General features: G+C 47.5%; 1 protein-coding gene across 3 annotated transcripts in view; it reads right to left on the bottom strand.

Moving 5' to 3' along the window:
- Positions 1-2,253: 2,253 nt before the first annotated feature.
- The window catches only part of TBX5 (T-box transcription factor 5), a 42,591-nt gene continuing 20,857 nt past the window's right edge, over positions 2,254-23,987 (bottom strand). For 2 of the 3 annotated variants that reach the window (XM_066365980.1, XM_066365981.1), the window contains 2 exons: positions 12,701-12,927; positions 2,254-3,045 (listed from right to left, as the gene is read on the bottom strand). In XM_066365980.1, the coding sequence (XP_066222077.1) occupies positions 2,468-3,045; positions 12,701-12,927 (805 nt within the window). In that variant the 3' untranslated portion in view covers positions 2,254-2,467. The remainder of the gene's footprint in view (positions 3,046-12,700; positions 12,928-23,987) is intronic. The other variant, XM_066365983.1, reaches the window with a different exon arrangement.

Below are 23,987 nucleotides of genomic sequence, written 5' to 3'. Positions count from 1 at the left end.
ACAAGGCTGACTGCCTTGTATTTTGGCAGATTTGTTTGGAAGGCAGTTTGTTTCAAAAGTCATTTGTGTGTGTGTTTGTACCCATCAGAATAAGTATCTCTTTAGGGGACAGTCAGAACTTAGTGAAACTGTACTAATTCATTCTCTGTGGGGACTAAAAGGCCATTGACCTAGTTTCTCTGTTGTATTTTAAAAAGCTGAATTGTCATTACTTCATAATCAATTCATACTTCTCGGGTGTTCTTTGACTAGGAAAATTCCCAAGGGAGATCTGATTAAATGAATGATTTGTAATCAACACACCAGTTATTCCTGTTTCAGGGGGTTGTAATATTCTTGATAATTGAGATAAAAATAAAATTTGAAGCACTAACTTACCAATTCACTGCTCTGTTCTGCCCACATGGGTTATACAGGGCCAACTCACAGGTTCTAAATCTGTGGGCTTTAAGTAAATACCCAAAAAGTTGCGTGCTTTGGACCCTCCAAAATACTCAGTTTCGGCAATTAATTCAAAAACAGAGATCCTTCAGAAAACCGAGTATTGGCTGTTAGACAAAGCGTGACCAATATCATTTTTTGGTCAGTTGGAATTCCTGGTGGTTTTTCTTTTCCAATGTTGACACAATTCAATGAAAACAAATAATTCCAATCCTGGGACATAAGCCAGGGGATAAAACTATTCAGCTTCTTCAGCTTCATCACATTCAAGTACAAGGGATTCTAAATACCTTGAAACAAGCAAGGGAGGGCAGGGGTGGGGTGAAAAATTCACCTGTAATACAACAACTCCTTATGTTCGCTCCCTAGGTTTCCTCCTATCCAGTCAGTAGAAAGAACGGGGGGAAAAAAAAGGATGTTCAAGTCCCTTGTACTTTTTTAAGCACATGGTATTTATTAGGCATTAATTGGCACACAAATATACGAAACGAGTACTTAATTCTCCCCCCACCCTTAGCAACATAAAAAGGACAAAGTCGCTTGAAGACACTCACGTACGAACATACGCACACACGCTCACGTACTTGGACATCTCAGCCTCGCATATTACCCTGTTCTTTTCATTAGGGTCGGTTTAAAAAAACAATCTTTTTTTTTTTTTTTTTTTTAAATCAAGAAAGCAAAGCACATTCAAAAGAGGGGAAAAATAAAGAACGCAAACTTGGTTTCGAGTATCAATAAAATTAAAAGCTCTTGGCCAGCCCCTAGGCTGGATTTCATCTCATGTTATTACTTAATTAGAACTCCTATTTATAAATAAATAGAACCAGTAAAATATTACATCTGAAGAACCCTGCAATAACGTTTTACTTACACATTTTTTTAATATATATATATGTATATATGCTGTTTTCTGCTTCCCGTGACCACAGTTTGGTGTCGACATCAGGTGTGATCCCTTGGAGAGAACTGATCAGTGAGCACGTCTTGCGTCTTTAGGAACCGTGGGTTTTCTTTTGCACCCAGTTGGGTCTTCAGGAGGTTTGGAGGCTGGGGGCTGGCTTTGGTTTTTTAGTTTTTTTGTTTTTGTTTTGTTTTTTTGGTGTTTTTTTGATTAGGACAAGTATTTATTTTGGCTTTTTTCACCACTCTTGTCAGCTCGAAGCTTGCCCCTTGCTTATCACAGTTCCGCCTCCGTGTAAACCAGGGCGTTTTAAGTTTTCCAAAGCAAACTATCTGCTGGGAAGCTGCAGGCCACGTTTTAGCGACAGATGGCTGCAACGACCCAGAGCTGGGAAGACGGGAGCGCTGAGGAAGATATGACGCCAGGTGGAATCCAAGGTCGTCCTGACTCCCCTGGGAGGCAAACGGGGTTCCGTGATGATGGGGGAAGATAGGACACAATCAGAGGAAAGCTGGAGACATGGGGCACGTTTTCAGAAACATCACATGGCAGAGGTAGGTCACTTCTTAGTCAAGGAGAGGGTGGCATTTTTAGGTTTTTGGGGTAGTTTATAGGAAGGGAACCCCATACTTGGAAACATACTTGCCTCAGACCTCCCCCAAAATAAGGGACTGGGTCCCGTTAAGAAAATTGAAAGAAAAAAATATATTATTATTTATTATATAACAATGTCAACATTAACACCAAGATAGGAAGACTCCAACTCCACGTAGGAATAAAACACTTGACGAGGCAAGACTTTCCGGAGACTGAAGGAAGGAATCAGGGCAGACCTCTGGAGGTGGTGTGAACGTGGCCCGTTGGTGAGTGTGGTGGTCATGGGGGGGGGGGGTGGGAGGGAATGGGGCTCATCTTTTTTTTTTTTTAAGTTTTGAGACAAAACAACAAAGTCACATTTTTTGAATTGTGGTTTCAGGCTACTGATTAGATCAGCATCTAAGGGGTCTCGGGTGCAGACATGAGCATGGGGCAAAATGAAGAATCTTGTCCGTGGGGTTCTTTCTGCTACTATCTCCCCACCCCCTCTCTTTAGCAAATGTCTATTAAGAAGCAGGCCTCACTTTAGCTATTCTCGCTCCACTCTGGCACCATGCCAACCCCATGCACGGAGTGGTACTGGTGTGGGGACAGGGTCCTTGGCACGCCATGGGAGTAGAGGAACTCAGAAGGTTGAAGGCTGCCAGGGGACTGCAGGCCAGTCTGAGGTCCACACTGCCTGACCACAGGCTGGTGGGCCACGGAGGTCTGATGCTGGAACATGCCCTCTCCAAGCTGCGGGGAGCCGTGGTTGGCAATGCCAGCCAGCCGGGGCACCAGGGGCCCCGAGGTGAAGTGAGCAGAGAAATGTTGGTAGGGTAGCCTGTCCATGGGCTGCACGGTGGTGACCGTGCAGCTGCTGTAGGAAGGCATGCTGGGCCACGTGTTGCAACTGATGTCCTCCAGGCTGGGCACCGGCTCGCTGGGCGGCGCGGAGCTGGCATACATGCAGGCTTGCCGCTGGGCTGACTCTGTCCGGTAGGAGGCACTCAGGCCCTGCTGCTGGGGGTAGCTGGGCCGATAGAACGGGTCCTCTTCACTGGGCGAGGTCTCCATGTAGGGCTTCTTGTAGGGATGGTCTGCGGTGGAACATTCTTCATCTGCTAAGACAGGAGGAGAGAGACCCGTGAGGCCAGGGCCAGCCACCCCACGACTAGAGGCAGAGACAGCCATCTGGCCGGAGGCCTGAAGAACAAGTCTCCTAAGACGGTAAGCCCCAGCCTCCATTGCTGCGCACCTTGGGCCATGGAGTTCTAAGCAACTATTTGACCTTTCTGAGCTCCGTGTCTTCATCTGCAAAACGGAAAAGGCAGTAACAGCATTTTCTACACTGGGAATAGTTGGGGAGGAAACGGGAGAATGCACGTTAGCCCACAGTCGGGAAACACTCCATAAATAAGAAGCATTGTTATTATATCTTCCCTCCTCCCCAGCGTGTAAACTCTGTGAAGGCAGCATACCTGGTTCATACCAAGTAACGAGAAGAATAAGAAAGTCAACCATAACAGTAAAAACAACACACAGTGTTTTGAGTACTCTCCATGCGAAAACACATTTAATCCTCACAACAACCCTCTGCAGTGAGTCCTGTTATGATCCCCCTTTTACAGAGGAGAGAAAGGAGACACAGAGAGGCTGACAAACTTGCCAAGGTCTTCCCTAGCTGATTAGCAGTGCAGCGAAGATCAGGGTCCAAGTGACCCAGCTCTAAAGTCTCTGCTCTCCAATACCATGCAATAACTATTTGTGCAATGGATGGAAGGATGGACAAATGGACAAGTGGATGGGAGCACAATTGAATGGATTTTCAAATTCTTTCCCGATGCCTTACACAAGCACGAACCACCGGGCAGTACACACTAAGGGGTCGCTGTTTTGCTGGCTGCAAGCCACCTGCATTCCCTAGGCACAGGTAACCTTGAGCATGAGGCAGCGGACATGGTTCTGACCCCTTTGAGGTCACTGACCCCTTTGGGAACTCTCAAAAGTGCTGGGCTCTCTCCTAGAAAAATACACTGAACCGCAAAGTTTGGAGAACGGAGTGTGCTCACAACTGCCAGGGGCTCAAGGACTCCCTAAAGCCCAGACTCCAGGCAAAGAAGTCCAGATACATCTGGGTTTGAATCTGGCTCTTCTGCTTCTATCTGTGGGACACCAGCATCTACCCTCTCAGAGACTGAGTTTCATCGTCTCTGAATCAGAGCTAGTAACGCTTCCTCCAGTGGGGTAGCTAGGAATGAAATAAGATCAAACGTGTGGCTCTCCTGCTATGACATCTTCAAGGGCAGCTCTGGAGTGAGGGTAACGCCACCAGCCAGTCTCACGGCAGAGCTAATCTAGAGTAACCCACCTCCAGGCGTTTCCTTCAGGGAGGCAAGACTTGGGGATTTCCACCATTCTGTAAACCTCAACCCAGACCCATCCTTAGCTGGAATTCTACCCCCAAACTGCAGATTTCCTTTCCTCATCTTCCGATTGGTTTCTAATCAACACATGTTAAGAACTTCATTTGTCTTTTTTTTTTTTTTTTTTTTTTTTTTAAATTTATTTATTTTTTATTTATTCAATTTTTTAGAGAGGAGAGGGAGAGAGAGAGAGAGAGAGAGAGAGGAGAGACAGAGAGAGAGAGAAGGGGGAGGAGCTGGAAGCATCAACTCCCATATGTGCCTTGATCAGGCAAGCCCAGGGTTTCGAACCGGCAACCTCAGCATTTCCAGGTCGACACTCCATCCACTGGGCCACCACAGGTCAGGCCTTCATTTGTCTTTAGAAAGACAAATTTTCTTCATTTGTGTGAAGAAAAATGAAACACTGGGGCATCCCTGTCACTCACTGCGAGGGCGGATGGCGTAAGGGCAGGGTGCAGGACTCAGAGATGGGAGGAAGTGACGGCCGTTAGTGACTGAGCACTTACTATGTGACCTTGCTCTGATCTCATAGTAAATCCTCCAGGTGCTGCCCTTACTCCTGTCTCAGGGGCAGAAACTGAGGTGCAGGGAAGTGAGCCACCCAAGGTCATGCAGCCAGGAAGGACAGAGGCTGGAGTCAAAGCCGAGTCTGCCCAACTCTGCCTGGCATACCTTGCTGCTAGCTCCCTAGATTTCTAATATCCAACGCCACACAGGCAGTCATTCAACAGGCATTTGTGGGACCCAACCAGGTGCTAGGTCCTGTGCCAGGTGCTGGGACATAGAGTGGTCAACAGGTAGTCCTAGTCCTCCTCTAGTACACATTCTTGGTCCTTCTCCATTCTACCCTGAGCAGTGAGGGCAGGATGCTGACCCTCTGTGATCAGGAGGGTCCTCAGATATAAAGCTCCAGATCAGGCATTCTCCCCACAGTAAATCCTTTGACTTTGGACTGCATTACAGAACAGCTGCCCAGCCAGGATAGGGTATCCTGGGTATGGGTTCCCCCAACACCTCCATGTTCATCCTCCTCCTGGTGACACTCACACCTAAGTCAAATATCTCCCAAACAAAACACAGCTAAGTGAAGGTTGTACTCATCAAAGAGCCAGCAAATTTATTTTAACCTGACTCTTTCTGGGACACATCTGGGACCCATAGGATGCCCAGAGATTTGTCAAAAAAAAAAAAAAAAAAAAAAAGTGAAAAAGACAGCCACTCTTCCAGGTGTTCTGTCTACGTCATGCCAGATGTCTGAGACATCCAGATGTGCCAGTGGCCACGCTCGCCCTTCAGCTGGGCATTCTTTGGGTATCTTGAAGACATGGCTACATTCAACTTTTTTTTGTCTTGGTCATTTCCTCCCTTGGGTTCTTCCCTCCATTTTTCCTTCCACCCCCAGATCCATAAATCTGAATGTTTCCATTGTTGCTGGAATCAGAACCTTCGGGTTTTCCATTCAACCAGGGCGTTCCCCTTCTCAATAATACAAAGTACAGCTGGAGGGTACCCTTGGCAAGAGAAAATAAAGAAAATACACACCAAGGCAAACTAACCGTTTCCGAGTTTCTGATCCCCTTCCAGATTTGTTACAAATAAAAAAAGGAAGAATAATATGAAAAAGGCTGGAGCCCATTTTGGAAAATTGTAAAATTACACATTCCAGGCTTTAATACCCCGAAGATCTGGTGCGGAGCCCTGAGAGAAGCCCGATTCTGGCTCATTGATGAAAGCAGGCCCTGAGCGTTCCCAAGTTCCTCTCGAACCTCACCACGTTGTAAAGACATTCCAGCGCCAGCTTCCAGATTGCAGGTGGCGATAAATGCTCTGGATGTCATCTCTGCGTTTATTTTGGTTATGGTTTTGTTTCTGGTTTTTTTTCTTTTTACTGGGAGCCCGATAACTGACCAACAGCTAAGACCTCTCTCCCAGCCAAGTCGTGTTTACCTTCTACGGTTAGGAAGGGGGCTGGAGTCACGGGTCCAGTCCTGGATGAGACAAGTCCACAGCTCGGTCTCAGAAAACTGTGTGGGAAGAGTGTCCCGCTGTGTATCTCAGAGTGCAGCAAAACTTTTCCTGATTCTGACCTCCAATCACTGCGCAGCCCTGGGAAAAACCCCAGCCCCTTGCATTTTTTCTGGATGCTATTGATTCTGGAGAAAAGTGGCTTTAATGATGAATCCAGAACACAGATTTTAGGGCACAGAGTTATGTCTCTGGCTTTCGCGGGCTATGTGACCTTGGATGAACCACTGGGACCATTCCAATCTCAGCTCTTGACTAAACATGATGGTAGTACAGAAATTTCGTGTACGGGCTGAGATAATAGTAAGTGCCGTCTAGTTTCTGTCTATCTCCTTGCACATAAAGTGAGGGTTTAAATCTTATCTGTCTGAATAACTGGGGTCTACTCTCTTACTTCTTTCCCCCCTTGGTAGACTGGACAGATGGCTCTGTGAGGGTCATCCAATACTTGGAGGTATTTGAGTGGGTTCCAGAGCTGTGAAACTCATAGAGCTGCTTTCAAATCACTAATCCCATCAAGCAAATATTGTCACCATTCCCAAACGGGTCATTTCCCTTGGCAACTGAGTTCGTTCAGACCAAGACCCCAGAGGCGGAGTGGTGAGCAGTCACTGCCTTGCTGAGCTATAGGCCAGGCCTTCTGACTCACCAAACAGTGCTCTTTCTGCTAGACAGCCCCAGAATTTTAGCTCCCAGAGACTATGAAAAGGCAGTAACCTTGACCCACATGGTTGGGTGGATGGATGGATGAGTGGGTGGGTAGATGGATGGGGGGTGGATGGATAAAGGGTGGTGGATGGATGAATGGATAGATAGATAAGTTGGTGTATGGATGGATTTTAGCTCTTAAAGTAGAAAGGACTGGAATGGTATTACAGGAATATCCTTGATTAGGAGTCAAAAGACTCTAGTTCATTTTATTCTGTTCTTATTGTCTGATAAGGGGTTAATAACCAAATTTATAAAGAACTTATAAAACTCAAAACCAGGAAGACAAACAATCCAATCAAAAAATGGGCAAAAGAAATGAATAGACACTTCTCCAAAGAGGACATACAGATGGCCAATAGGCATATGAAAAAATGCTCAACATCACTAATCATTAGAGAAATGCAAATTAAAACCACAATGAGATATCACCTCACACCAGTCAGAATGGCGCTCATCAACAAAACAACACAGAATAAGTGCTGGCGAGGATGTGGAGAAAAGGGAACCCTCCTGCACTGCTGGTGGGAATGCAGACTGGTGCAGCCACTATGGAAAACAGTATGGAGATTCCTCAAGAAATTAAAAATCGAACTGCCTTTTGACCCAGCTATACCACTGTTAGGAATATACCCCAAGAACACCATAGCACTGTTTGAAAAGAAGAAATGCACCCCCATGTTTATGGCAGCATTGTTCACAATAGCAAAGATCTGGAAACAGCCCAAGTGTCCATCAGTGGACAAGTGGATTAAAAAGCTTTGGTACATATATATATACTATGGAATACTACTCAGCCATAAGAAATGATGACATCGGATCATTTACAACATGGATGGACCTTGATAACATTATACTGAGCGAAATAAGTAAATCAGAAAAAACTAAAGAACTATATGATTCCATACATAGGTGGGACATAAAAATGAAACTCAGAGACATGGACAAGAGTGTGGGGGTTACGGGGTGGTGGGGAGGAGAGGAAGGGTGTTGGGGAGGGGAGGGGCACAAAGAAAACCAGTTAGAAGGTGACGGAAGACAATTGGACTTTGGGTGATGGGAATGCAGCATAAGCAAATGTCAAAATAACCTGGAGATGTTTTCTCTGAACATATGTACCCTGATTTATCAATGTCACCCCATTAAAATTAATTAAAAAAAAAAGACTCCAGTTCAAATCGCACTGATTTATTGACTTGCTTGTTAACTATCTCCCCCAATAGAATACAAGTTTCATGAGGGCAGGGAGCTCTGCCATCTTGCTCTGTCCCAAGCATCCAGCACAGTGCCCAGAAAAAAGTGCCTGACCAATATATATTTGGTGAGTGCATCCCAGATGTGCCCTCACCAGCCACAGAACCTTGGCAGTCTAACCCAAACTCTTAGTTCTCTGCTTGTCCCTGCACAATGGGGATGAGGAACCTCTCCCCAGGCCCAAAGATGGCAGTGAGGACCTGGTGAAGGAAGCCACACAAAATTACCCTAAAAAGTACATTGCACTGAGAAAACACACCCTGCAGAACCCTTTCCTCTATCCACTTCCCCTTCCGCTCCCACCTCTGACTTCCCTTTGACTATCCAAGGCAGTAAATGGCTTGCCTAAAATCTTTATTTGGGTCGCCTTGGGTTGCTAATAGGTTGGGGGGGTGGTCAGGGTGGGAGGGGGCGAAGGAAGACAGACAAGTGCTCTCCCAGGCCCGGGGTCCTGGCTGTGCTGGAGTGGCATTGATAAAAGACCTTCCCGGCTCCATCCATCGGGATAGATAGTTAGGAGACAGCTGGGCCCAAACACAAGGAGCCCTCTGGCCTGCCTGGCCCTTTGACATTGCATTGCGCTGGCCTCCGGGGCTCGTTGGAAAGGAGACAGACAATGAGGGGAAGTCAGATAGGGAGTGGGGCAGGCAGGGGCCAGGGGAAAGCCACCCATGGAGTTATCACTTAACGGGAATCCCAAACTGGAAGGAAACCTCCACCGATTCCTTATCACTTTACAATGGAGGCTGATGATGAATTGCTTTTTTGTTGTCTCTGAGGCAGGCAGGACAGACAGAGCTTGGCTGGAATGTTCCCTGTCCCTGGGAGCTTTCTTTTGGGGGTGGAGGGAGGTGAGAAGGGCAGAGGTTTCTGTGGAGGTGAAAGGAGCCCTGCAGGGTGCATGTCCACGCACCCCAAGTGCATAGATGGGGGCAGGGCCACTCACTAGCTGGGTGACTCTGGGCAGGTTACTCAACCTCTCTGAGCCTCGGTTTACACATCCATGAAAAAGGGGTAATTCTTCACCTTGTTATCTCCAGCCTGTCACTGTGTCCTGATTCCACCCACATCTCCGGCTTTTCTCCCCACACCCTGGTCTGAGCCACCATCAGCTCACATCCCAGAGCCCCCAACAGCCTCTCAATAGAGCTCTGGTGTCAATTCTAGTCCCCTCCTATCAACGCCAAGTGACTGCTTCAAAACAAAACCCGAACACTGCCCTGCCACTTGGGTTCCAGCCCCTCTGGCGGCTGCCCATGGGTGTTAGGATAAAACCTAAACTCTTTTGAATGGCTCCCGTGGGCCAGCTGCAGGCTGGGCCCTGCCTTCCCCTCACTGTGCTCCAGTGACTCGGGCCTTTCGTTCGCTCCCGGGGAGAGGGCCCCCATCTTCCGAGGGGAGCCCACATGCTTTCCTCTGTGCCTGAACCCCCATTCTCTCCCCTCCTCCTATCCAGCTCCTGCTCTGAGCTGAAATTCTCCCCTAAACCCCCTCCTCCGACACCTCCTTTCATATCCATTAGCACTCTGCATATCCCCCTCACAGCATTCCATCACCACTTCTGCCAAACCACCACCTAATTATTTGTAACAGTGCTGTCTGACCGGCTTATGACAATGTGCGCTGGGCAAAGACATGGCTGCAGCCAGCTCACGTTCACTGAGCACTTATATGTCAGGTCCTGTTTTAGGTGTTTTACAGGGATTACCTCATTTCATTCCCTAACAACCCCCACGGGGTCGGCACTAGCGTCATCCCCACTCTGCAGACAAGGTAGCTGAGGCTCAGAAAGTCCAAGCCACTTGCCCAGGGCCACACAGCTAGAAAGGGTCAGTGACGGGAGTGTCTGGCCATGGACCAGCCACCAACTCCAGCCTTCCCAGTGGCCACCTGCAGTTGACCTTGAGTTCCCACGAGAATCCTGCAAAGTGCCACAAGGAAAGTCCATGGCTCCTGTAATCGAAAGCGATTCGCCCGCCTTCTGTTCAAAGCCTCCCTGCTGCATCCTCCAGGAATGCACTTGTAAGGATGCTGCTATAAATATTGAACCTAAAAAAAGCGTCTTGATTCTTTTTAACTTCTTCGTCCTCTTCTTTCGGTCTGGAATTAATTTAATAGACAGAGCTCCTAATTCAAACCTGGTGAGCTCTTAATCAGCACGCTTGACCCAGTCTCCAGAGCAAACGTCTAGTGAAGGATGAAATTTTGAGATTGTAGCTGATAAGCCAAGGTGTACAGAGTGGTGGTTCGGGGCCCAGGAGGAGCCTGCAGAGCAGGCATGGGTTCAAACTCCACCTTCAAGAACCACCAGCATGTGATTTTACCTCTCTGAACCTCAGTTTCCCCACTTGTAAAGTGGGTTAATAATAGCACCCCTACCTAGCGTTACTGAAAAGGCAGCATTCTGGAACCTAGGCAGGGCACCCTTACGAATAATATAAAACAGGATTCCATGCAGGGATCTGTGTTCCATGAGACATTTTTAACCCCTGCTTGTGCCTGAAGAGGCAGACATGTTTACAGGCATCTGGTCTGCAGCCTATCCGGCGGCGGATGTGCTGGGAGTCTGGCCAGGGGGTCTGCTGAGGTGATCCTGTTCAGGTCTTTGAGATCCAGGGAGCTTGGATGGGCTTCAGGTAAGTCTGGAAACCTCAGCCTCACCCAGGTCAGCTCCCCAGCCCAGGCTTGGACCAAAGACAGCTCTTCCCTCCTTCCCAATGCAAGATGAATGAATGTCAAACAGACTATGTGTTTCCTCATGTAACCCCAGCTCCAGAGAAAGCCACCAAAGCATCATTTCTATTGGTTCTTATTACGGAGTTGTTGTTGTTGTTGTTGTTTCAAAGGGCCAAACCCTGGGCACTAGACTTCCAGAGGCATCGTGTTGGCTACTGTGGCTTTGAGATACAACAGGCCTCTAAAGACTAGGATTTGGGTCGGCCTGAGCAAAATAGTGACTGCTTACTGAGTCAACCCTGTGCTAAATACAAGCTTGATACCACTACATCTTCACATCAAGCCTATGAGACAGGTCTAATCATAAGCCCATATGTACAAGTTTGGTTTTTTTTAATGAGGCATAAATGAGTTAAGTAATGGGCTCCTAATCATAAAACTTTGCAACTGGCAAAGATAGAATTCATCCCTGTTGTCTGATTCTGAAGACCATAAGCATAAACACTCGGATGCATGATCCCTTCCTCCTACCCATTTTCTCAAGCCTTTACCTGGTGAGCAGCCTCTCTTTGCTTCCTCCTGTGACACATTTCTGGAGTTACGCCTGCCACTTATGAAATCACAGCTACCACTAATTGGATGCTTACAAGTATCGGGTGCTCTAGAAATCTTAGCATAGTTTACAAAGCAGGAAACTGAGGCACAGAGAGGCTAGGATACCTGCCTGAAGTCACACGAGAAGCTGGTGGCAGAGGTGAGACTCGAACCTGCGTTTCCCTGGCCCCACTGCCTTCCCTGTCCTCATCGCTCCTGTCCGCAGCTCACATCAAGCACTGTTTCTAGTAGGCTAAGTTCAACCGCACCGCCCATCTCACCCGCTTTGATTCTGGCTCAAAAAGACGGGCCACCAGAAATTTCCTTCCTTAATCTAGTCCCTTTGGATTCACATGACTGAGGAAAAGTCATCCATTTCTTATTTGGCAAAGAAAGCTCCTTGTGTCTCAGACACAAGCCTAGTAGATTGGAGGAAAGGGATGCAGAGAAGAGAAAATCAGTTGCGACTTTTTTCTTCTCTTTCTGTGCTGATTTTGTTCTGGGAAGGAAAGCAGAGCTTAGAGTGCAGCTGGGAGAAATCCCAGCACATGAACCAAAGAGGTATATCCAGTTAGAAGGACATGCCCTGCAGCATGGCTCACGATATAACCAGGAATGCTGGACACAACCTCCCTGTCCACTAGTGAGGTTGACAACAAAGTCCACCTCATTCTTCTGAGGCAACACTTCCTCTTCATTGGCTAAAAAAAATGAGGCAATCCAAGTTCAGGTATCTACAAGATATTCTGAAGTTGAAAAAAATGCAAGTTGCAAAACACATACAGTGTGACATGAACTGCTAGAAGTAAAAACAAAGCTATTTGTGTGTGTGTGTGTGTATGTGTGTAAATGAGTAAAATAGGTCTGGACCTTTCAAACGACTTTTCCTCAAGGAAGGGGCTAGAATTAGGGAAGGACATGTTTTATTGGTATGGTTTGACTTTCATACAATCTCCACGTGCTCTTGTATTATTTACATTTTTTTAAACAAATAAATGTAGTTATGTGTACTTCCCCCACCCACCCACCCTTGCCCCAAGGGAAGGAAAGAAGTAGAGAAAGAGGTATGTTGGACAGGGGTTGTCACACTCACCTTTCCTCTTGGTGCAATGATAAATTTGGCCATGCTCCTGGGGCAGTGGGTATGGGTTGGGTGGGGGCAGAAGGTCCTGGGAGGGTCCGGACACACCGTTCTCACACTGGTACTGGGACCCCAAGTTGGATGAGGTGGAGAGAGCTCGAGGCTCACTGCTGAAAGGGCTGTGGTTGGAGGCCACTTTTTGTCTCACGGTGCTCCTGGGAACCACGGGATATTCTTTACTGAAGGACAGAAGATGGGAAATAGCATCAATCAGCACCCTGATACAGAGCTCTCCATTGGCTGAACCATGGGGGCCAAGGAATCCATCAGGAAAGTCACAAAATAAGCAACAGGGGTCTTTGATGAGCAAAGTGATTCGATTATACTCAAGTGCATTGTATACCTTAGATACACATATTTGGGCAATAACTTTTTTTTTTTTTTTTTTGCTTCTGGACAATGCTCCAACCAATGGAGCCATTTGACCAGGGCCTGCCTCTAATTCATTTAGGTCACTAGTCTGGGTAGAATGAAGCAGAATACCTGGAATTGAAGTGTCACAAGGATGCTGAAACAGAGATCCTAATGAGGCTCTCTGGCTTGGGCAATAACTTTTCATGCCTTATACATTAGGCAAGTAGGTTTATGAATAGTTGCATGTGTGTGCAGAAGGGTAAATGTGTGAAGAATGGTAGATGACACTAGGACAGCCGGGGATGGCCCTAGGTTACCCTAATCTGAATAATTTGTGGCTGAGTGCCTTAGAATTTCCTTTTGAGCTGCTGTATTTGTCACAACGGATGTAATATTTAATTTCACGACTTCATTTTCCGAGGGAAAATTAAAAAAAAAAAAAACTAGTTCAAAGGGTGTTCAGAAAAGAAATGAGGGAATACATGTGAAAAACTGACAATACTTGGCATTGCTTAGTGCTCAGCAAGTGTCAACCATCATCGTTATTGTCATTGTTAATATAATTGCTTCCCTTTGCAACCTACCCATTTTGTTCAATGCGTTTAATCATATTAACTGAGAAGTAATCCACAGTCCTCACCAGGCTGGCTGTGAGGTCCATAGCACTAAGCAGGTTCAGAATGCCTGTCCCAGAATGTAGTAGTGATTTCTGCCATGACCCAGAACCATCTCTTTAACTTGTTACATTTCTTAAATTAAGCTTTTTTTATCCAAATAAATTTAGCCTCACTCTGAGCTTATATCTGTAAAATTATAGGCCTGTGATGCTAATTACAGTTCCTCTACTGCCATTAAAATAAATCCTTACCTATTAAAATCAAAGAGGACACGTGAAATCATCTCATATAAAGAAAAAACAAAACACCAAAATATAACACATTTTGAAAGATGTTGCATTAGCCCATTTTATCCTCGCCATGACCATAGGAAGTAGGTGTAGTTCTTGTCCCCATTTTACAGATTAGGAAACTGAGGCCCAGAGAGAGTAATCAACTTGCTCATGGTCGCAGGGCAAGTAGGAGACAGCAGAAATCTAACTCAGCAGCTCCCTAATGACTTCTGGACAATCTCCTAATTACTAGTCAGTATTTAAAATACTACATGCTTTTAGGAGGACAGAGGTTTGAGGTTCACAATTCCCACCCCTTATGGGTGTAACAACTTCTGGTCTGGGCCCCTGCCTTTGTTTGTCATGTGAAAGCATGTCAGAGCAGCCAGGCAGGGGACACAAAGTGTCTGCCAAGTTTCCATGAGGCTCCAGACACCCTCCGGACACCCAGGGTTCCTCCTAGCTGAGTTTTCTCGTGGCATGTGCCATCTCAAAACCAAAGCTGGAGCCATCCTGGGCAGCCACACCACTCAGAATCTCCCCCTGGGGCCAGGAGGCTGAAAGGAATGAAATTAGCTTTATAGTTCTCGCTCTGCGGCTCCAGCTACGTCATGGAAAATGAAGAAGAATTATAATAATAATAAAATATAAAAGTTGTCAAATCTCACTGGCAATTCTATTTGGGTCTGCTTAGTGGAAGTGCTGGGCTGTCAGAGCTCCCAAAAAGAGAGGGATCTCTCTTGGTTTTATATTATTAATGGAGATGGTTATTTTTTTTAATTAAAGAAAATAACTCCCAAAAATGTTGGCTGAGGGCGTTTACAAGAGAACGTATCAATGGGCTCTGAGGAATTCTCCATGCCAGCAGTGCCAAATTGCAAAATTACTCTCTGGAAAGGGCAAATCCTGCCTTTGATTACTAACATAGAAATGGGAAAGCCACTTCACCCCAATAACCGCTTGTCCCTCACAGCTTCCTTCTCCCCAAGGAGCTTGAAACACCATCCCCACCATCAATCAAGCACATCTTGGTGCCTGAAGTACAATGTCCACAAGCCTATCTGACTGCTATCAAAATAGAGGCATGGAAGGGAGAAGTGACTTCTCATCGGTATGAGATGATAGGGGCAAAGGGAAGAAAATGCTACAAATGACAATAGGGTGATTTTCACTGGGCTCAAAGATGGGCCAGTCAAAGGAACATGATTAATAGCAACATAGCAAAGATCTCTAAAGTTCATGTGATGAGAAGATATACTATATTCCTCTACAGCTTGAGAGCATCATTGGAGAATCCTGGGCACTGGAGAATTAAAGTGAAAGTTGAACACTCCCTGTGTGTGTGTCTGGAAAGAAGGGCAGCAACAGAGGGGCTGGTGTATCATCACCGTCATTACCCCACCACCATCAATCACCCCCACCACCATCATCATCACCATCATCACCCCCCCACCGCCATCACCCTCACAACCACCACCACCGTCATCACTATCACCACTACCACCATCACCTCATCACCACCATCACCCTTATCACCATCACCCTCATCATTCTCACCATCTTAACCATCAACATCATCATTGTCCTCATCCTCATCTTCATCCTCCTCATCCATTTATCCTGTGTCTCCTAATGTCCTAGCCACTGTACTGGTTGACTTATATGCTTCCCCTTATTTGATCCTGGCAAAAACTCCATTTCATTGGTATGATTAAATTTACTCTAAGGGTAAAGAAATTAAGTTTCAGAGATGGTAAGCAACTTGCCCCAGATCACACAGCTAAGAAGAGGTAAAGCTGACCTTCAGCCCAGATCAGTGCTATTTCAAAGCTCTTGCCAACTTACACTTGATAACAAAATCGTTGCCTTCACACCAACTGCTTGGGCAACACAACCATCCTGTGATAAAAAGCTTCCTAGTGATAACAGAGTTGGGTATTGGCTACACCCAGGCAATGTCAAGTTCTCCTGGCCAATTGGCCAAATCCTTCTGTTTGAAGAACCTTTATTTTACTGTCAAATCCCACTGCTTTCGGTTGTATCAACAGCTGTGCCCACATCCTGCCAACTTGCCCTGCTAAGCCTGAGCTCACAGGACACCCGCTGAGGGTCCTGAGCACCTCATTTCACCCTGGGTGTCGGAGCCCGCAGACCAGCTTCTCCCAGGCTCTCACATTCTGTTCCATGTGAGCGAGTGCAATGAATGACGCCATTGTCGCCGGGTCTGGGTTGTAAAACGTTACAAGGGAATATTGAAATCCATGGCCAAACTGCACCCACAGCGTGCCGCCAGCTAACGAACGCCCCCGAGAACCTTTTTCCACTGCAGCCGTCTGAATTGGCCTTTTCACTGGAGCAGGTGGCCCGGCTGCTGGCGCGCTGGGAGATGGTGTTGTTGTTGTGCCCTGCGATGCTTACTCAGGTTCTGGCAGCCAAAGCCGTGCAGTGGAGCAAGGCTGGGGACTGTAACATTCCTGTTCTCGGGGAGCAGATTCCTCTGCTGGCTAGCACTGGGATCCGTGATTAAAATTCACAGAGGGTCCCCACAGTCCCGCAACAGCTTTTGCGATTTATTAACTCTCTCATAGGCTTGGGAACTTATTCTGATGAAACATGTGTGGACACATGAAGAACCAGGAATGGTTCACCCCAGGTGGGATTTAGCTCAGTACTAATAATAATCACTCTCTCTTTCACATCTCCAGTCGTTTTATTGCTCTGTTCACACCACACCAGCAGAGAAGGGACAGTGAATGCTGGCTGTTAAGCCTAGCTGGTGAGAACGGGACACAAAAAGTTAACTAAGTTTCCCACCGTTGATTCAACCAGGGCTGTGTGATTTGTGAGGCACCGAGAAACTCAAAGACGTCTCCCTCTTTGGCCTTGAGCACCCAACACGTAAAGCAGCTTTGGTTTGAGATCTTGGGGCTCTCTTGTTAAATCTCTAGATCACTTAATGTCAGGCTGGGCATTTTAGGTTGGGGTTCTAGAGTCAGGCTGAGTGGCTTTACCTTTACTTCAGTACCCAATATACTTGGCCATGGGGTGCTGGCTGGGTTCTTCCTTTTCTGAGCCTCAGTCTTCTGTCAATAATAAGGTATACCACCTCTTGGGGTTATAAAATAACATGGTGCACAGAAAGATTTAGCATATATCTGCAACATACTGCTCAACAAACACCAGCTTATAAATCACACCTTATTATATTCTGAAGCAGAAGTTATCTTGCAAGGGCCTCAAACGGTCTATAAACAATCTCCGCCCCCCCCCCCACACACACACACACACACGTGTCAGCTATTTAGAGCTTGTCAGTTTTCTAGGGAGTGTCCCACACTTGCATCAGCTACTCAGAAGGGGTCTATGATTTAAAAAAAAAAAAAGTTTTGAGTAACACTATAGAGGGGGCTCTGGAGGCAAAGGCAAAGTCCTGGACCAGCTATTGGACTACTCATGACATCTCACTTTGCCTCAGTTTCTCTATTCGCAGAATGGAGCAATGAAATCTCTGTCACATGTCAGAGTTGTGAGCCCCCAAAGGAAAAATGTGAATTCAGGATGTGAATTTACAGATGGAAAAGGTCAAGACCAACCAAACCTCTGCTGGGCTCGTGGTAACAGCACACAAAACAGGACTGCCAGGTTCCTCATATGGAATTGAAGAGCTCAATATTTTAGTTCAGTCTCATAAAACTAACGATTTTAATGAGTTTAATCATGTCTTAGTTTTAGTAGGTTTTGTTTGTTTGTTTTTTTAATAATGATTTTGGAAGGAAGGGGGGAAATGGAGAGAAGCGGTCAGAGGCTAACCCCTGGTCCTCCTGGAAGCCAGAAGGCTCAAGGAGCCACGTCTAACTGCCCATCATCAAACCGCTTCCTGTACCCAAGGGGACTGTGTCGAGGCCTCCTCTGTTCCAACGGCAATCATGTGAGGGCCCCTTGGTCACAGAGAAGTAAAGGCAAGGACTCCTTGGTGGCCTTCAGTGCAAATGGTGACCTTGACAAAGTCACCCCGAAGCAGCAAGCCCCACAGGAATGCTGAATGGTCTGCGTACTAATTTCAAGGCTGCCTGTCCTCTCGGGGAAAAGAGAAAACAAGAGAACACCTACAGGGGCATGGGTCTCTGTAAAAACAAATTCCTAATGTGGGAACATTAATTACGGGGATGGGGTAGTTGAGGAGTAAGGCTTAGAGTGAGGAGGGGTAGAGATGGGGAAGTCTCTCTAGGGGAGGGGTTTCCACCTGGACTGCATACTGGGAATTGCCTGGGAATTTTTTTTAGTACTGATTCCTGAGCCCCCCACCCCCACCCCGGCAAGAGACCCTGACCTTTGTCCTTCTGCAGTGCAGCGTGGACATCAGGCATTTTTAAAGCTCTCCAAGAGGAAGAAGCCTCATGTGAAAGAGCACACATTGAATAACTCAATCTATACTGAATTCCATAACGGACAACACAAACCTACAGTGAACGAAAAGAGCATTGGTTGCTTTGGGTGGGGCAGGGGAGGCAGGAGTTCCCTGGGATGGCGCGTGAGGAAACTCTGGGGTGGAGGAATGTTCTATGTGATGACGGAGGTTTGGGTTTTCCAGGTTCTGTGCATTTGTCAAAAAGCAAAATGGTGCACTTGAGATTCGTGTATTTCAGTGTATGTAAAATTTACCTGAAGTAAAGAGTCATAGACAACAATTGAATCCTAGTTAATGATATGCATGTGGAAGTACACTGGAGTGAAATGTGCTCAGGTGGGCAACTTAGTTTGGAATGCATCAAAAAAATAAATAAGATGGGGTGATCGATGGATAGATGAATTGGTGGATGAAGGGATGGGTCGATGGATGGGCTGATAAAGGATGGAAGAATGGATGGATGGATGGATGGATGATGGGTGGGTAGGTGGATAGGTGGGTGGATGAGTGGGTGGATGTGTGATAGACCAAATATGTAGCCAAATATTAATTGAAGACCCTATGCAGCGGGCATGTGTGTGCTCGCTGTACAATTCTTCCATGTTTGCTACACGTCTCACGTTTTTCATGGTAAAACACTGGAGCGCACTACAGGCAATTCTGATGTTCCACCAGAGTTGAGCAGTGAATAGAGAAAAGAGTTCTTTTTATAAAGCAGCCCAGCATAGGGGCTCCATTTCCAGAAAATAAGGCCATGCATTACCTATGTGTCCTTGCCCATTCTGTGGGGTCAAGGGATTATCCTGGTGCTGGGGACCCCTTCATCAGAGAACTTGTTAAAGGGCCAATGTCTGACCTGTCCCTAGAGCCATTGATTCAGCACCTCTGAAGGGGAGACCCAGCGATCTGCTGTTTTTCAAACAAGCCTCCCCCAACCCTAGGTAATTGTGGTGTCTGCCCAAAGTCTTCTGAGAAATGGTGGACAAGTGAGTGATCTGCTCAAAGACACTGTCCCTGAAGAGCAGGTACATTTGGGCAGGGAGGCAGGAAGGAGAGGAGTGGGGACAGTGTGGCAGATAAGCAGAAAAAGGGGAGCAGGGCTGTTCTGAGCACCCATATCCTGGGTGGAACAACCATGAGCCGACACGGGGCCCCTTGGGACAAACCTCCATTTCACCACGGAGTCTATCCCCGCTTCCCAAACACAGCACCCTCTTGTCTTATATAAAATGACAATGACACTTTTCTGGGGGAAGCCAGCTGGCTAGCCAAAAAGACAGCAGCGCCCTCTCCAGAACCTCGTTTTGGAAACCGCTCCTCATTACTTGGGCATTTAAATGACCTTTAGCCGCAAGCATGAGAATACAAGCAGGCTAAGTCTGCCACGTGAAAAGTCTTTACGCACTTACATCATTCTCACCAGCCTCTGCGATGCTTAGACTCACCTTCTCTATCTTCTTCCTTGCTCAGGGTCTCAGACCCCTTTTTGAAAATTCAACTAAAGCAACGGAACTCTCTGAGAAACTCAATATATAAGTTCAAAAAGATATGGAACAATTTCCTGGGCTTGGTCGTGGGGCTCAAACTCCAGGCCAGCCAGAGCGGAGCCTCGGGGTACCCCTGCTCCAGAGAACACCCCCCCACACACACACAGTGCATCCACGGGTCAAGAAAAGATGAAGGGCCTGGCCTGTGGTGGAGCAGTGGATAAAGCGTCAACCTGGAACCCTGAGGTCACCAGTTTGAAACCCTGGGCTTGCCTGGTCAAGGCACATATGGAAGTTGATGCTTCCAGCTTCTCCCCCTGCCCTTCTCTCTCTCTCTCTCTCTCTCTCTCTTCCTCCCCTCTATAAAAAATGAATAAATGAAATTTTAAAAAAAAGATGAAGGAAGTAGTGACAACCTCAGTCCTCCTGTGAGGAGCTCTGAAGCCACCACTGACCCCCTGAGTGTGCCACGGCCACAAGCTGCTAGTCCCCAATAACACTCCCTAATGACAGTGGACGGCGGGGAGACCAGGCACTACTCACGGCCACGGTGTGTGAGGCAAAGCATGGAGCGCCTGCTGCTCGCTCTTATTCTAGGCTTTGTTATAAGAGGACATGGGGCAGAAGGGGTTTTGCTCTACTTAAGGAAGCCAGGCCCACAGCCAGTTCTCTGTACCTTGATCAGCCATGTGACCTTGGGCAAGCCAACTTGGCCTCTGGCTTCACAAGGGCATAGACCCTCTCTTATACCTAATCGATCCGGCATCACTCTGGGCAGACCCCGTGCCAAGTGCTTCTGTGTCTCCTGGGCAGTGTGATGACATGTAGACACACTCTTTGACTCCTTCTACCTAGAGGAGGGATCGCTGCCCCTCTCTCTTGAATCTAGGTCCAGTTAAATGAGTCCCTGGGACTGCTCAACCAGCAGAATGCCGCAGAAGTGACTCTCCGTGAAAGCAAAGGCCATGCGGCTTCCACCTGGTTCCCTTAGGGGCAGCCAGGCAGCGCAGAAGGAGCCCGACTCCCTTGAGCCCACCATGCTGGACTGTCAATTCATGGGTGGACAGAGGCTGTCTGTATTTCCTGGTCCCTTCAGAAGGGACAAGAGTACACTGGGGAGAAGTGGTCCCTGGAGCTTTGGCTGTCCTAGATTTAGAGTCACACACAACGCTGAAGACACAGCTGGGGGCCCAGGCCTTCCCAGCCGTCTATCTGAAGTCTGGGAGTACTTCCTGAGGTAGCAACAGCAATCAGGACACATACACTACCTCCTTTCACCCATACAACAGCCCTGCAGGTAGGTTTCATTCTTACCCCATTTTACAGACAAGGAAGTAGAGGCTCAGTGCAGTCAGGGGCCTGGAGCTGCTCCATGGGGTAGCCTGGACCCCAACTCCAGATCCTGCTTCTCTGTCTGTGGACCCTGTTCCCCTGCATGTTGATTCACCTTTGCATCCCAGTGCCTGGCATACAGTAGGCACGTAATAAATACATGATACCTGAATTACAAATCAACAGATCAAAAACTGAATAAACGGCCCTGGCCGGTTGGCTCAGCGGTAGAGCGTCGGCCTGGCGTGCGGGGGACCCGGGTTCGATTCCCGGCCCGGGCACATAAGAGAAGCACCCATTTGCTTCTCCACCCCCCCTCTCCTTCCTCTCTGTCTCTCTCTTCCCCTCCCGCAGCCAAGGCTCCAGTGGAGCAAAGATGGCCCCGGGCGCTGGGGATGGCTCCTTGGCCTCTGCCCCAGGCGCTAGAGTGGCTCTGGTCGCGGCAGAGCGACGCCCCGGAGGGGCGTGCCGGGTGGATCCCAGTCAGGTGCATGCGGGAGTCTGTCTGACTAAAAAAAAAAAAAAAAAAAAAAAACTGAATAAACAAGTGAATCTCCAGGCCTTGGTTTCCCCTTCTGCACCAGGGCTTGGAAGGCTGGACCGGCTGCTGTCTCCTGTGGTCCTTTCTACCTCCAGAACCCCAGTGTCCCCTGCCATAACACCACTCCAGGTGGCTTTCAGAGATCTTCAGAATCTGATCCCTTCTCTACACCCCAAGACTTCTAGAGCCCTGCCCACTTCTCTGCTCAAACCCAGAAAACCCTTCCTCCCAACAGATTGAAATCCTCTTCTTCCTACAAGTCCTAGTGCCCATATCTCCATAAAGGTGTCTGTCTGTCCAACCCCCATCTGCCTCCCACACACACCGGCCCTTGCATCTTTGACTCTTCGGAATTTCAGAACTTGTCTGAGCATGGCTTACAGGTGATAGAACTGCGCACCTGAAACCTGTATCATTATGTCAACTAGTGTCACCCAAATAAAGTAAAAAAAAAAAAAAAAGGAAGGTTTGGAGCAAAGTTCAAAGAAAGCAATGTTCTGTGAAAACTTAGAGTCTGCCAGGCATCCCCAAACTACGTCTCACGGGCCGCATGTGGCCCCCTGAGGCCGTTTATCCGGCCCCTGCCGCACTTCCGGAAGGGGCACCTCTTTCATTGGTGGTCAGTGAGAGGAGCACTGTACGTGGCGGCCCTCCAACAGTCTGAGGGACAGTGAACTGGCCCCCTGTGTAGAAAGTTTGGGGGCCCTGGACCATTTCAAACAGCAGTTATGCTCTCATGGCCAGCTTCATACGATGAGCATTTAGGCGCATTTCCCAAATTGCTGTCATTTTCATGTCACGTTGACAAAGTTCACCACATCTTGATATCAGCTCTACTGCTCTTTAGTTAATATTTTTCTTTAAATAATCAACCTTAAGTTAATTCTTTTCCTTCCTTCCTTCCTTCCTTCCTTCCTTCCTTCCTTCCTTCCTTCCTTCCTTCCTTCCTTCCCTCCTTCCTTCCAACTTCTCATTAAGCAATAATGTCTATGAAATCTTTCTGATCTGATGTGTCCTCTCAAATCATCTCCTTTGTCACCAAGGTAGGAGCACTGCAATTTGGAAAATACTGGTTTTTAGGATTAGACTTAAGAAGATTTTTTTAAAATTGATTTGAGAGAGAGAAGCATCAAATGATTGTTCCACTTAGTTGTGCGCTCACTGATTGCTTCTTATATGTGCCCTGACGAGGGATGGGACCTGGGACCTTGGCGTGCCGGGACGACACTTTGTCCACAGAGCCACCGGGCCAGAGCAGGATGAGATATTTTTAAAGCCACAGATTAACCTTCCAGAATAACCTTGGCGCATATTTTAGCGTCTGCTGCAGATGGGATTTTTAAATGATTTTTTCCCCTCCTTTCCGCTGTCCCATTTTTATAGTAAGTCGTTGTTGCTTCTGTAACTAGAGACTGTAAATGAACATCGGAAACTCACTGAGACTCCATCTGCACTTTTCCAAACACGGAGAGTTAGGTGAGGAGAGATAGTGGGGTGAGTGCCCAGACATTGGCCAAGCTCATCCCAGAGTGACTTCTGCGGGCTAACGTCGAGTTCCCGCTCAGCCCTCCTTCCGATGGTTGGACTGAGAGGAAACTTCACCCCTCCCACTCTTCTCCCTGCAGCTGTCACCGGGTGTGTGTGCAACAGGAAACAGGATTAGGAGATTAAAAGAGAGTTTGCCGGCCCAGCCTGGCTGTTATTGCAGCCACCTTCCCAAGACACTTGTCACTACCTGCTGCAACCTGGGAGTTGGGACCACAGCCCAGAATAAATTCTAAACAAGGGCGAAACTAGGAGTAATAGGGGAGTCTCGTCCCAAATCAGATCCATGTTACTGAGCCTGCACCAGGCACCAAGCCCTCTCCGGCATTCTCTCATGTCCTTCTTCCAGGAAGGAGCCTGAGGAAGTGGAAGCTACATTTATTCACCAGTTTGACAGATGAGGGATCCGAGGCTCCGCGAGGTTCAGTCATTTGTCCAAGGCCATATACAGAACGAGGATTGCCCCCGGTCTGTCTGACTCCAGAGCCTCCTGTTAGGGCCACTCTGCTTAGTTCCCTGTCCTGCCCACTGGCCATCTGCAGGGAACTGGACAAATGACTCCGTCCACCCTCCCTACCTGGTCACTGAGGAGCCTCTTGCTCCCCAACGCACCTCCTAACACAGCTGTAAAGACACACGTGGTCTGATCCTGCATGTTGATTGCTGAGTGCCTATGACTTCCA

The sequence above is a fragment of the Saccopteryx leptura genome, chromosome 2 (genome assembly GCF_036850995.1).
Source record: "Saccopteryx leptura isolate mSacLep1 chromosome 2, mSacLep1_pri_phased_curated, whole genome shotgun sequence".
In the NCBI taxonomy this organism is placed as follows: domain Eukaryota; kingdom Metazoa; phylum Chordata; class Mammalia; order Chiroptera; family Emballonuridae; genus Saccopteryx; species Saccopteryx leptura.
The sequence above is the reverse complement of the archived record's forward strand: the minus strand, read 5'-3'. Positions and strand labels throughout refer to the sequence as shown.